At 44.1% G+C, this 14185-nt stretch overlaps 1 protein-coding gene across 1 annotated transcript in view; it reads left to right on the top strand.

The window, feature by feature from the left end:
- Positions 1-14185, top strand: part of LOC139538694 (collagen alpha-2(IV) chain-like) — a 104945-nt gene that overhangs the window by 73030 nt on the left and 17730 nt on the right. The window contains exons 5-18 of the mRNA XM_071341052.1: positions 9219-9353; positions 9470-9514; positions 9680-9796; positions 11563-11631; positions 11810-11845; positions 11999-12052; positions 12169-12204; positions 12328-12369; positions 12517-12588; positions 12692-12736; positions 13476-13523; positions 13645-13680; positions 13845-13889; positions 14037-14100. Of these exons, the coding sequence (XP_071197153.1) occupies positions 9219-9353; positions 9470-9514; positions 9680-9796; positions 11563-11631; positions 11810-11845; positions 11999-12052; positions 12169-12204; positions 12328-12369; positions 12517-12588; positions 12692-12736; positions 13476-13523; positions 13645-13680; positions 13845-13889; positions 14037-14100 (844 nt within the window). The remainder of the gene's footprint in view (positions 1-9218; positions 9354-9469; positions 9515-9679; positions 9797-11562; positions 11632-11809; positions 11846-11998; positions 12053-12168; positions 12205-12327; positions 12370-12516; positions 12589-12691; positions 12737-13475; positions 13524-13644; positions 13681-13844; positions 13890-14036; positions 14101-14185) is intronic.

The following is a 14185-nucleotide window of genomic DNA, read 5'->3' as shown; positions in this document are numbered from 1 at the left end:
ACACACACACACACACACCCTCTCAAGTGCAGTACTTGGTGGTCAGATACATGACAGACTCTAATCCACAATGACTAATCCACAATGAGCCACTCTATCCCTCTGTGATAATGGGGTTTAGGGAGTTTGTTTGCATTGTTGTATGACTTTGTTTACGCTCTCTCTGCTCCCTCCAGCTCCTAGGCCAGAGGTTCCCAAACAAGAGGTCGCGACCCAATGTGGGGTCACTTGATACACTACATAGCCAAAAGTATGTGGACACCTGCTCATCGAATATCTCATTCATAAATGATGAACAGTAATATGGAGTTGATCCCCCCTTTGCTGCTATAACAGCCTCCACTCTTCTGGGAAGGCTTTCTACTAGATATTGGAACATTGCTGCGGGGACTTGCTTCCATTCAGCCACAAGAGCATTAGTAAGGTCGGGCACTGATGTTGGGCGATTAAGCCTGGCTCTCAGTCGGTGTTCCAATTCATCCCAAAATTGTTTGATGGGGTCGAGGTCAGGGCTCTGTGCAGGCCAGTCAAGTTCTTCCACACCGATCTCAACAAACCATTTCTGTATGGACCTCACTCTGTACATGGGGGAATTGTTATGCTGAAATAGGAAAGGGCGTTCCCCAAACTGTTGCCACAAAGTTGGAAGCACAAAATCGTCTAGAATATCATTGTATGCTGTAGAGTTAAGACTTCCCTTCACTGGAACTAAGGGGCCTAGCCCAAACCATGAAAAACACCACCAGACCATATTCCTCCTCCACCTAACTTTACAGTTGGCACAATGCATTTGGACAGATAGAGTTGTTCTGGCATCCGCCAAATCCAGATTCATCCATTGGACTGCCAGATAGTGAAGTGTGATTCATCACTCCAGAGAACACGTTTCCACTGCTCCAGAGTCCAATGGCGGTGAGCTTTACACAACTACAGCCGACACTTGGCATTGCGCATGGTGATCTTAGGCTTGTGTGTGGCTGCTAGGCCATGGAAGCTCCTGGCGAACAGTTATTGTGCTGACATTGCTTCCAGTTGAAGTCGGTAGTGAGTGTTGCTACCGAGGACACAAGGCAGTCCCGTTCTGTGAGCTTGTGTTTCCTACCACTTTACAGCTGAGCCGCTGTTACTCCTAGACATTTCCACTTCACAATAACAGCAGTTACATTTGACCGGAACAGCTCAAGCAGGGCAGAAATTTTACAAACTGACTTGTTGGAAAGGTGGCATCCTATGGCAATGCCACTTTGAAAGTCACTGAGCTCTTCAGTAAGGCCATTCTACTGCCAATGTTTGTCTATGGAGATTGCATGGCTGTGTGCTCAATTTTATACACCAGTCAACAACGGGTGTGGCGAAATAACCGAATCCACTAATTTGAAGGGATGTCCACATACTTTTGTATATGTAGTGTATGAAAATGGGGTCGCGGGAGAATTTCCAAAATACTCCCCAAAAAAACAAAATATATCGTCTTTGTATCTCAAAGTCATTGTAACCTAAAAATCTAAATGAACATTTTTGAAATCTAAAAGATCAAATTCAACCAGATTGCCCAGATCGTGGGAAAAGACCGCACTTGATCGGAATGATTCAAGTGCAACAAAAACGTCACAAAATGTGGTCATAATATACAGTGCATTCGGAAAGTATTCAGACCCCTTCCTTTTTTTACTGCCTTATTCTAAAATTGATTAAATAAATGTTTTCCTCATCAATCTACACACAATACTCCATAATGACAAAGGGCAAAGCATTTTTAATTTTTTTGCAAACATATTTAAAAAAACAAAAACAGATATACCTTATTTACATAATTATTCCGACCCTTTTCTATGAGACTCAAAATTGAGCTCAGGTGCATCCTGTTTTCTTAAATCATCCTTGAGACATTTCTACAACTTGATTGGAGTCCACCTGTAGTAAATTCTATTGATTGGACATGATTTGGAAAGGCAGACACCTGTCTATATAACGGTTGCCAGTGCATGTCATAGCAAAAACCAAGCCATGAGGTCGAAGGAAATGTCCGTAGAGCTCTGAAACAGGATTGTGTTGAGGCACAGATCTGGGGAAGGTTACCAAAACATTTCTGCAGCATTGATGGTCCCCAAGAACAAATTAGCCTCGATCATTCTTAAATGGAAGAAGTTTGGAACCACCAAGACTTCCTAGAGCTGGCCGCCCGGCCAAACTGAGCAATCGGGGGAGAAGGGCCTTGGTCAGGGAGGTGACCAAGAACCCAATGGTCACTCTGACAGAGCTCCAGAGTTCCTCTGTGGAGATGGGAGAACCTTACAGAAGGACAACCATCTCTGCAGCACTCCACCAATCAGGCCTTTATGGTAGAGTGGCCAGGCGGAAGCCACTCCTCAGTAAAAGGCACATGACAGCCCGCTTGGAGTTTGCCAAAAGGCACCTAAAGGACTCTCAATCCATGAGAAACAATAATATCTGGTCTGATGAAACTAAGATTGAACTCTTTGGCCTGAAGTGTCACATCTGGAGGAAACCTGGCACCATTCCTACAGTGAAGCATGGTGGTTGCAGCATCATGCTGTGTTTTTCAGCAGGGACTGGGAGACTAGTCAGGATCGAGGGAAAGATGACCAGAGCAAAGTACAGAGAAATCCTTGATGAAAGCCTTTTCCAGAGCGCTCAGGACCTCAGACTGGGGGGAAGGTTCACCTTCCAACAGGACAACGACCCTAAGCCACAGCCAAGGCAACGCAGGAGTGGCTTTGCGACAAGTCTCTGATTGTCCTTGAGTGACCCAGCCAGATCGCGGACTTGAACGTGATCAAACATCTCTGGAGAGACCTGAAATTTGCTGTGCAGCGATTGTCCAAATCCAACCTGACAGAGCTTGAAGAGGATCTGCAGAGAAGAATGGGAGAAACTCCCCAAATACAGGTGTGCCAAGCTTGTAGCATCATACCCAAGAAAGACTTGAGGCTGTAATCGCTGCTAAAGGTTCTTCAACAAAGTACTGAGTAAAGGGTCTGAATACTTATGTAAATGTGATAGTTCTGTTTTCTTTTTTATGTGCAAAAATAAAAAATGTTTTTGCTTTGTCATTATGAGGTATTGTGTGTAGATAGATGAGGGGGAAAAACTATTTCATACATTTTAGAATAAGGCTGTAACGTAACAAAATGTGGAAAAAGTCAAAGGGTCTGAATACTTTCCAAATGCACTGTATGCACTAACTGTTTTGGCTGGGAAGCATGCATCCCCAGAATCAGATCAATTGACCCCTCTCGTGTGGAACACGTGTGTGTGTGTGTGTGTGTGTGTGTGTGTGTGTGTGTGTGTGTGTGTGTGTGTGTGTGTGTGTGTGTGTGTGTGTGTGTGTGTGTGTGTGTGTGTGTGTGTGTGTGTGTGTGTGTGTGTGTGTGTGTGTGTGTGTGTGTTCTCTTCATCCATACAGTACATGGAGAGAGAGAGGGAGAGACAGCGATGGGGTGGAGCGGGATAAAGAAACAGGGACATAACTACTACCTTCACTACCTTCTTCCACTCCTTTTACCATCTCTATCACTGTTTTATCTTTTTCTGCACACAGAGCACCTTTATCAGACCATTATATTTAGTTGGTAGATTAGACTTTGTGTAGTTTCAAACAGCCAACAACCAAAACACGCTGGTCTGAATAACGCTCTGATTCCCTTTTTTAACTCTGACATGGCGTATCATTGTGAACACTTTATTGTTGTTATTTTTTAAACCGTCATCAGCCAGAACACCCTGCATCAGCCAGAACACCCTGCATCAGCCAGAACACCCTGCATCAGCCAGAACACCCTGCATCAGACAGAACACCCTGCATCAGACAGAACACCCTGCATCAGACAGAACACCCTGCATCAGACAGAACACCCTGCATCAGACAGAACACCCTGCATCAGACAGAACACACTGCATCAGACAGAACACACTGCATCAGACAGAACATCCTGCATCAGACAGAACACCCTGCATCAGACAGAACACCCTGCATCAGACAGAACACCCTGCATCAGACAGAACACCCTGCATCAGACAGAACACACTGCATCAGACAGAACACCCTGCATCAGACAGAACACCCTGCATCAGACAGAACATCCTGCATCAGGCAGAACACAGTGCATCAGACAGAACACCCTGCATCAGACAGAACACCCTGCATCAGACAGAACACCCTGCATCAGACAGAACACCCTGCATCAGGCAGAACACAGTGCATCAGACAGAACACCCTGCATCAGACAGAACACCCTGCATCAGACAGAACACAGTGCATCAGACAGAACACCCTGCATCAGACAGAACACCCTGCATCAGACAGAACAAAGTGCATCAGACAGAACACCCTACATCAGACAAAACACCCTACATCAGACAGAACATCCTGCATCAGACAGAACACAGTGCATCAGACAGAACATCCTGCATCAGACAGAACACCCTGCATCAGACAGAACACCCTGCATCAGACAGAACACACTGCATCAGACAGAACACACTGCATCAGACAGAACACCCTGCATCAGACAGAACATCCTGCATCAGACAGAACACCCTGCATCAGACAGAACACAGTGCATCAGACAGAACACACTGCATCAGACAGAACACCCTGCATCAGACAGAACACCCTGCATCAGACAGAACACCCTGCATCAGACAGAACACCCTGCATCAGACAGAACACACTGCATCAGACAGAACACACTGCATCAGACAGAACACCCTGCATCAGACAGAACACCCTGCATCAGACAGAACACAGTGCATCAGACAGAACACCCTGCATCAGACAGAACACAGTGCATCAGGCAGAACACAGTGCATCAGACAGAACACCCTGCATCAGACAGAACACCCTGCATCAGACAGAACACAGTGCATCAGACAGAACACACTGCATCAGACAGAACACCCTGCATCAGACAGAACACCCTGCATCAGACAGAACACAGTGCATCAGACAGAACACCCTGCATCAGACAGAACACAGTGCATCAGGCAGAACACAGTGCATCAGACAGAACACCCTGCATCAGACAGAACACCCTGCATCAGACAGAACACAGTGCATCAGACAGAACACCCTGCATCAGACAGAACACAGTGCATCAGACAGAACACCCTGCATCAGACAGAACAAAGTGCATCAAACAGAACACCCTGCATCAGACAGAACACCCTACATCAGACAGAACACCCTACATCAGACAGAACATCCTGCATCAGACAGAACACAGTGCATCAGACAGAACACCCTGCATCAGACAGAACACAGTGCATCAGACAGAACATCCTGCATCAGACAGAACACCCTGCATCAGACAGAACACCCTGCATCAGACAGAACATCCTGCATCAGACAGAACACAGTGCATCAGACAGAACATCCTGGATCAGACAGAACACCCTGCATCAGACAGAACACCCTGCATCAGACAGAACAACCTGCATCAGACAGAACAAAGTGCATCAGACAGAACATCCTGCATCAGACAGAACATCCTGCATCAGACAGAACACCCTGCATCAGACAGAACACCCTGCATCAGACAGAACACCCTGCATCAGACAGAACATCCTGCATCAGACAGAACACAGTGCATCAGACAGAACAAAGTGCATCAGACAGAACACCCTGCATCAGACAGAACAAAGTGCATCAGACAGAACATCCTGCATCAGACAGAACACCCTGCATCAGACAGAACACCCTGCATCAGACAGAACATCCTGCATCAGACAGAACACCCTGCATCAGACAGAACACCCTGCATCAGACAGAACATCCTGCATCAGACAGAACACAGTGCATCAGACAGAACAAAGTGCATCAGACAGAACATCCTGCATCAGACAGAACACAGCGCATCAGACAGAACAAAGTGCATCAGACAGAACATCCTGCATCAGACAGAACACCCTGCATCAGACAGAACATCCTGCCCCAAGTCAGCCTCTTATCTGACTGTGTGCTCTGTGTATATGATGGAGAGATTAAAGGAAGTGTGTGTGTGTGTGTGTGTGTGTGTGTGTGTGTGTGTGTGTGTGTGTGTGTGTGTGTGTGTGTGTGTGTGTGTGTGTGTGTGTGTGTGTGTGTGTGTGTGTGTGTGTGTGTGAAAGAGAAAGAAGTGTGTGTGTGAGATATAGTAGGTTTCTGTATCAGAGGTACATTGCATGAAAGCACTTGTCTGAGTGGTTATCACAGATCAGAACAGATACTCATATATGCAGAGTTTGGCGTGCTCCCAGGCAGAGTTACCAGATATAAAGTACGGTATGCATCATTCACATAGTCACTCTCAAATAGCATAGCTCCTAGGAGTAGAACACACTTGAGTTTTCTTTCACAGTAAAATCGTCTCTCACATAAACACTGGATGGCAGAAGAGAGCAGTTTTTCAGTATGCATAACTTTACAAACTCAAGAAGATACACGTCTCACCCTTGTGGCCATAAATTGATACTACAAAGTCTTAACCAAGGTTTTGGGTGTTTCCAGTTCACTCTGAAGTTATGCTAGCCCAAACATAGACCTCTTTATTAATAGGACAAGGTCTAATTGCATTCCATAGTGAATGCGTTCGAGATAACTCACAACCAAATCTGTAACTGTGTAGCAGCATGTGTTCTACGTCTCAATGTACACTGTACATTATCGAGTTGCAACCCCCCCCCCCTCCCCCTCAGAACAGCCTTAATTCGTTGGGGCATGGCCTCTACAAGGTGTCGAAAGCGTTCCACAGGGATGCTGGCCCATGTCGACTAAAAATGCTTCCCACAGTTGTGTCAAGTTGCCTGGATGTCCTTTGGGTGGTGACCCATTCTTGATACACACGGGGAACTGTTGAGCGTGAAAAACCCATGAGCGTTGCAGTTCTTGACACAAACCGGTGCACCTGTCACCTACTACCATTCCCCATTCAAAAGCACTTAAATGTTTTGCCCATTCACTCTCTGAATGCATGGCTGGCCATGCAGGGCCATCCATTCACATACCCAATCCATGTCTCAATTGTCTCAAGGTCTAAAAATCCTTCTTTAATCTGTCTCCTTCCCTTCGTCTGCACTGATTTAACAAGTGACATCAATAAGGGATCATAGCTTTCACCGGATTTACCTGGTCAGTATATGATCTATGTCACGGAAAGAACAGGCATCCTTAATGTTTTGTACACTCAGTGTTTATCCGTAGTCGGTTGATAGTTCTTCTTAATAGGTTGTCCCTTACATCACTGACCGGTGCCCAGGAAATAATTCAATCCAATTGTTAGATGCTACCACCCCACCCCCCAAATCAAAACCAAACATGGATGTCCATGTTTACATGCACACACTCCATTCTACTTCTTGTCTGCTTCCTGTCTGTGGCAGCATTGAACCAGGAAAAAAACAGCGGGTGGGGTGTTTCACTTCCTCTTCCGTCTCTGGTGCCCGTACAGCAACTGACTAGTTAGGACAAACAGGTGTGAAACACAGTGAGAACACAACATGAAATCCATGTTTGGTTTTGATTTGGAGGGGGCTGTTAGCAGAGACGGAAGAGGAAGTGAGACATGCCACTCCTTCATCTTTTCTGGTTCATATACAGTCAATGAACCAAGTAGACCAGATCCAGCTGCTATTGCATTGGTGTCTATGGGAGAGCCACCCCTTAAGTAGACCGGAATTGTGACTATATTTTTCATTGGTAACCGGCCTGAGTAAGACATCTTCATTTATCCACCATCTTTGGTGTTATCATCTATCAATTGAATTTAATATCCCTCACCCTGGCCCTTGCCTGGAATCCATCTCTCTGCTTCTTTACTGTTCCCCCAGAGTGGAAAAACTGTTTCTCCATGTAGGTTGTTGTAATAAAACCATAAACCACCACTGGGTGGAGTCTCACCTCCACTGCAACATGTTTAGCTGCTGTAGTTGTTTTATATAATTTGACATTGTTGTGGTGCTTTCACCTCTATTAAACACTAAAGCCCTGTTACCGGCCTATAAGGGGAGTGAATGGCCTTTCCATGTTCTTTTTACAACGGTATATTGTAAAAAGTGCCAGTGATGTAAAATACTTAAGTAAAAATACTTTAAAGTACTACTTGAGTAGTTATTTTGGGTATCCTTTGACACATTTTACATTACTACATTCCTAAAGAATATAATGTACTTTTTACTCCATACATTTTCCCTGACACCCAAAAGTACTCGTTACATTTTCAAAGCTTAGCAGGACAGGAAAATTGTCCAATTCACACACATAAAGAGAACATCTCACTAAACATACACACTTCATTTGTAAATTATGTCAGAGTGTTGGAGTGTGCCCCTAGCTATCTGTACATTTATTATTATTATTATTATTTTTTTTTAAACATTTAATTCACTGACGTCAGCCAATTCTATTTGGTTCAGGTTTTTTTCTGTGAGCTCAATGTGCAGTTTCTGTAAAGATACATCAGATCAAGCCTGAACTGTGAAATGTAGTAGGAAGTTGTAGTTTCCAACAGGCCAATATTCTATATAGTTTAGTGCAGAAAACGTGGTAATTAACTACAATGACCATAATCCATCGCACGCCCGCTTAAACGTGCCCAATTTGTGTGGCGCAGACATGGAGACGGCCCATGTACGCTAGGGGCGGCACCGCTCAGTGAAACACCGCTTCCCATTCATTTTCAATGGAAGGAAAGCGGTGAGAAGCGGGTTGTGCGAGGAGAGAAGATAGAACCCGTGATCGACATGATCTAAGTGATTCATAGTTGGTATTCAGCAATCATAAGAGTATGCCGTATTTAACTATGAAGAACTACTAAAATAGTGATTTTGTCAGACAGCATAAGCAGCAGCGCTATAGAGATGAGATGATGAATTTGAATTAAGTAATGAAGTCATCAACTAAAACAAATATTTTATTAAATGAATGTAAATAAATGATGGTTAATAAGTGATAAGCATTAATGGACAGTCACTACCATCATGGGACTTTTATTAATTGTTTTATTCAGTGTTGTTACAGCATTCAACCCACATAATGCATAGTGCATTTCATGTTTGAATTTTTTATATTGAAACCGAAAATAATTATTTAATAACGAACCGAAACTGAACCGACCTCAAAAAGCACTAATCGCTCAGCACTAATATTTATCAGTCTCCATCCCTTGATGTGTTTCATGTCTCTTTTCTTCTGTTGATTAACATGTCTCTCTCCTCCTCAGGGCCAACCTGGTCCTCTTGGCCCGCAGGGACCCCATGGGCCTCCAGGGGGCCTAGGGGACTCAGGAGTCCAAGGAGTCCAAGGAGAGAAGGGCGACCGGGGCAGAGGAGGCTTCATCGGCCCCAAGGGTTCTGTGGTGAGGAACACTGACTGGAGAATTCTTCATTAGAGATCTCAGACTCTGGCTTAGTAGTGTGTCTACTCATCAAGTGTTGGTATGGACTTGTATAAGTGTTTTTCATTTCTCCGCAGGGGATGACTGGTGTTCCAGGGTTTTCTGGATCGGACGGTATTCCTGTAAGTGGGATTATATTGGGATTTTTTTCTCCGAACAAATAAATAACAGACACACCCATTCCAATAAATAATCTATTGTTGTCTTGTTAATACTGTAAGTAGTCTTAATACAACATGCAATGATGTTGTAAAGGTCTGTCATTAACTCCTCCATATCATCTCCAGGGCCATCCAGGACAGGCAGGGACTCGTGGGAAACCTGGAGCAGACGGGTGCAACGGAACACATGGAGATTCAGGGTTGGCAGGGAAACCAGGCTACGATGGCCAGCCCGGGTATAATGTACGTATGAACCCAGTGATGTCACCAGCAGTTGCGATTTTAGTATGTAAATCTTGGTGGGCAAACAATATATATATATTTTTTACATGCATGCCAGCAAAGCCACTACACAACACAACACTAAACAATACATTAATTGCACTATAACGGTGACAAACTGTGCCCACAGACTGTTAGGTCCTACATAAAGCTGTCCCAACAGCAGTCCCAACACTTTACAACTGCTACACCTGGCTATCAGCAGAGCCTTGTCTGACAGTTTATTCAGCCTCATTTACTGCATTTAAAAAAACATAGCTGATGTGGCTGACTTGCTTAAACAAATGTGGTTTCTAGTGATAATTGAGACAAACAAGCTATGGCATAAGGGGACGATGAGCGGATAAGACGCAATCCGTCATTTTGATTTAGCGAGCTAGGACGGACATAGTCAATATAACTATTTGTTCATCATTTTTTTAATATACAGCGACAGAATTCAGAACATGGGGTGTTCTTACAGTATTCTCCCTGTACACCAAATCAGAACCGTAGGATAAATAAAGGAGGCTTATAAGCAGACAATGAAAGCTCTTACAATATTTGATTATTACATTTCTCTAAAACAGGCTATAGGCTACATGTGCACCACCAAGTCAGAACAGTAGGTGAAATTAAGAGTGAAAAGGGACCAAATTATTAGGGTGAGGCACATGGGCTACTAACATCTTACTACACAACATACACTTAGTATTACTTTCTTAGCTACAGTATACATATCTCCCTGGTATATTATATAATTTATGCAGCAGCAATGTTTATGCAAACATTTTTGGACTCACCTTGTTGTGCTGTGCTCACTTGAACAGGAAGGTGGCGTGGCGGTCCTTCATAGGCACATTTTGTCATCAAACTTTGTCATCAAAGTCTGTCATTCTCTGGATTTATGGTGCTTTCAAGACAACTGGGAACTCAGAAAAAAACAAGGTTAAAACATGATGACGTCAGTGATCTTCAGGTCGAAGCTGTAGAACGAGGCCCGAGTTCCCGACTTGCAATTCCGAGTTGGATGACCATTCAAAACATTTGCGAATTTCAATTTGTTGTGCAATGTTTATGGCTGATGAGCACCAATACGTTTTAACTAACATTTCTCGTCATTATTTCTCTTCACATGACAAGGATTAAAAAGCATTTGCCAGTAGATTGTCGACTTGATTCATGATGATGACTGCTAGCTTGCCAATCAAAGCTACTGTAGATATAATGTGATTTTACGTCATTTTATCTGTGGCCAATGACCTTGACCCTTCTTGGATGGGCACTTCTGTAACTCTGTAACTCTATGCCAGCACCCAAGGGGCTTTAATTTTCAAGCTCCTCCCTTAGATTTGGCTGTGACGTAGTGTCCCCATGAGTGACAGAACACTGAGCCAATCACGGCGCAACTAGAGAACATTACCAACCCCTACGCTCCGTATTTTCCGCTGGCTGCCGCACCACCACAGAAAGCACTGAGCTAGGCTAAAACTGAGCTCCGCTAAAAATGGTGTAGTTCAAAACAGGTGGGGCCGAGCCCTGAATGACAGGTCACCAGAGACGTTTGTAGAGATAGAATCAAGGATTCCACCTTGTAGTCTGAGATGTTGAATAACTCCCTCTCCTTCATTTGATCTTTTCATTATTTTACCCCCACCCCCTTTCTTTCTCTCTCTCTCTCTCTCTCTCTCTCTCTCTCTCTCTCTCTCTCTCTCTCTCTCTCTCTCTCTCTCTCCCCCCCCCCCCAGGGTCAGGCAGGCAGAAAGGGACAGAAGGGAGACACTCTGGAGCTTAGTGTGTTCATGGAGCGGTTCAGGGTAAGAGAAGAGGGCTAGAGAACTGTGGGATAGACCTGCTATCAGTACAACAGTATTATCAATGTACAGGCTATTTTGAATCGTACATCATGTCATGATATTGTACAGAACACAAATATGATGTACTCTTGTACTCTAAACAGAAACAACCTCTTCTCTCTGTGTGTCTTTTCTACAGGGAGATTCAGGACAGCCCGGATATCCTGGATTTGTTGTAAGTATGGCGTCGCCGCCTTTCCCTGTCACTCTAAAGTTATGGTACAAGATAGCCAGCATCATTATACTATATATATATAGCTACTCCATATAAAAAATTACATTGCACTCTGACATTCTATCTTTCTCCATCCTCCCTTCTCTCTCTCAGGGTCCTCAGGGTTACCCAGGTCGGTCGGGCTACAGAGGACTCCCAGGACCACAGGTTAGTGGTGTGTGTGTGTGCGTGGGCGTGCATATGAATGTGTTGTTGTACCATATACACCCTTCTGTGTACTAGATAGATACCCAATCATTATTCTGGTTTGTTTCCTGACTCAGGGCCCATTAGGGTTTCCTGGCCTTCCTGGACCAAAGGTAAGGTCCTCACATCAACTAATTTGTACTATGTTTCATCTCTCATAGAAGATACATGGCTAGTGTATGAGATTAAAATACAATAATAAGGATGTGTTTTAACCTGGTGTGTTTTCTGCTCAGGGCACCATGACCAAAGTGTTGAAGGGGGTCAAAGGAGAAGCGGTATGTGACTGCAGGGACAATTGTATGTTTCAAATAGTTTTTTACTGCCCAGCACTTAATGTGTTTGACTTCAAAAAAATTATGATTGTCAATGCTGTCCTCATCTCTGCTGCATGATTCTCACTGCACTTCCCTCTCTCACCACAGGGTGAGGCTGGACAGCAAGGTCCCCCAGGGAACTCCACCCATCAGCATACCAGCCCACTTACCGGACCCTACGTCAGTACAGCTCCACACTTTAATATGTTCAAAAATAACAATAAATATTTTGATTGTGTGTGAACTGAATCACTCTAACAATGTTCTGCTTTGTCTCCTCCAGGGCAGAAAGGGTGACAAAGGGTTGAAAGGTGAAACTGGAGTTGAGGTAAGCGACCTCTCTTCTCCTGTGGTCTCTATAATACCATGTTCCATCTTGACTGGCTGCATCAATGCTTGGTATGGCAACTGCTTGGCATCCGACTGCCAGACCCTACAGAGGGTAGTGTGTAGGGCCCAGAACATCACTGGGGCCAAAATCCCTGCCATCCAGGACGTCTATACCAGGCGTTGTCAGAGGAAGGCCCTAAAAATTGTCAAGGACTCCAGCCACCCTAGTCATAGACTGTTCTCTTTGCTACCGCACGTCAAGCAGTACCGATGCATCAAGTCTGGAACCAACTGGACCCTGAACAGCTTCTACTCCCAAGTCATAAGACTGCTAAATAGTTAGTTACATAGTTAACCAAACAGCTCCCCGGACTATCTGCATTGACCCTTTTTGCACAAACTTTTTTGTCTCATCACATACACTGCTGCTAGTGTTTATTATCTATCCCGTTGTCCCTTTATTCCTAGTTATATGTACATATCTACCTCAATAACCTCGTACCCCTGCACATAGACACGGTGCTGGTACCTCGTGTATATAGCCAAGTTATCATTACTCATTGTTTATTTACTATTACTTTTATTATTACATGTTATTACTTTTCTATTATTTCTCTATTTTCTGTCTCTCTGCATTGTTGGGAAGGGCCCGTAAGTAAGCATTTCACTGTTAGTCTACAGCTGTTGTTTATGAAGCATGTGACAAATACAATGTGATTGTATCTGTTACTTATCAGGCTGACAACAAAGGAGAGACTGGGATTATGGGGATGCCTGGGCAAAGGGTTAGTATTACACAAACATTATACTGTACAAATTACACATACATTATTATACCTTATTGAATCCTTCTCTTTGTTGCTTTTGAGATACTGACCTGTTGAATATCCTTGTGTGTTCTTTCAGGGTGTCCCTGGTCGGGATGGAGAGCAAGGACTAAGGGTATGTTTGTGTGGCACAACAATGCCAAGATATCCATATTATTGCAGTCAGTAGTATGTGTTGGTCTTTGTGAGCTAGTAGAGATGTTGCAGTTGTATCTTTAGTGCTCTTGATGGTGCTGGACACCTTTCTCATAAACTCTCTGCCTCCGTCTTTCCCTTTAGGGGGACCTTGGAGAACCAGGATTTAGGGGCAGAGATGGCCAAAAGGTGATCCTACAGTTGATACTCACATCAAAACACTGTGATACTATCAGATCTTTGATTGGACAGTGGTCCATTCTAAACTTTCCTTCAAATCCGAACATGCAAGCTATATACATGTAGTAGGTTTTAACAGAAGGGGATTATTTTTAGGGTGCCATCGGAGAACCTGGGGAGTTGATCTATTATGAAGGTCCCTCAGGAGGACCTAACAGAGGTATGATTAGCCAATCAACTCATCAATCACTTTTCTATCAGCATCAACTATCTATCAACTATCAATATATAGTATCGTCTTTCTC

This window comes from Salvelinus alpinus, chromosome 14 (genome assembly GCF_045679555.1).
Source record: "Salvelinus alpinus chromosome 14, SLU_Salpinus.1, whole genome shotgun sequence".
NCBI classification, from domain to species: Eukaryota; Metazoa; Chordata; class Actinopteri; order Salmoniformes; family Salmonidae; genus Salvelinus; species Salvelinus alpinus.
The sequence above is the reverse complement of the archived record's forward strand: the minus strand, read 5'-3'. Positions and strand labels throughout refer to the sequence as shown.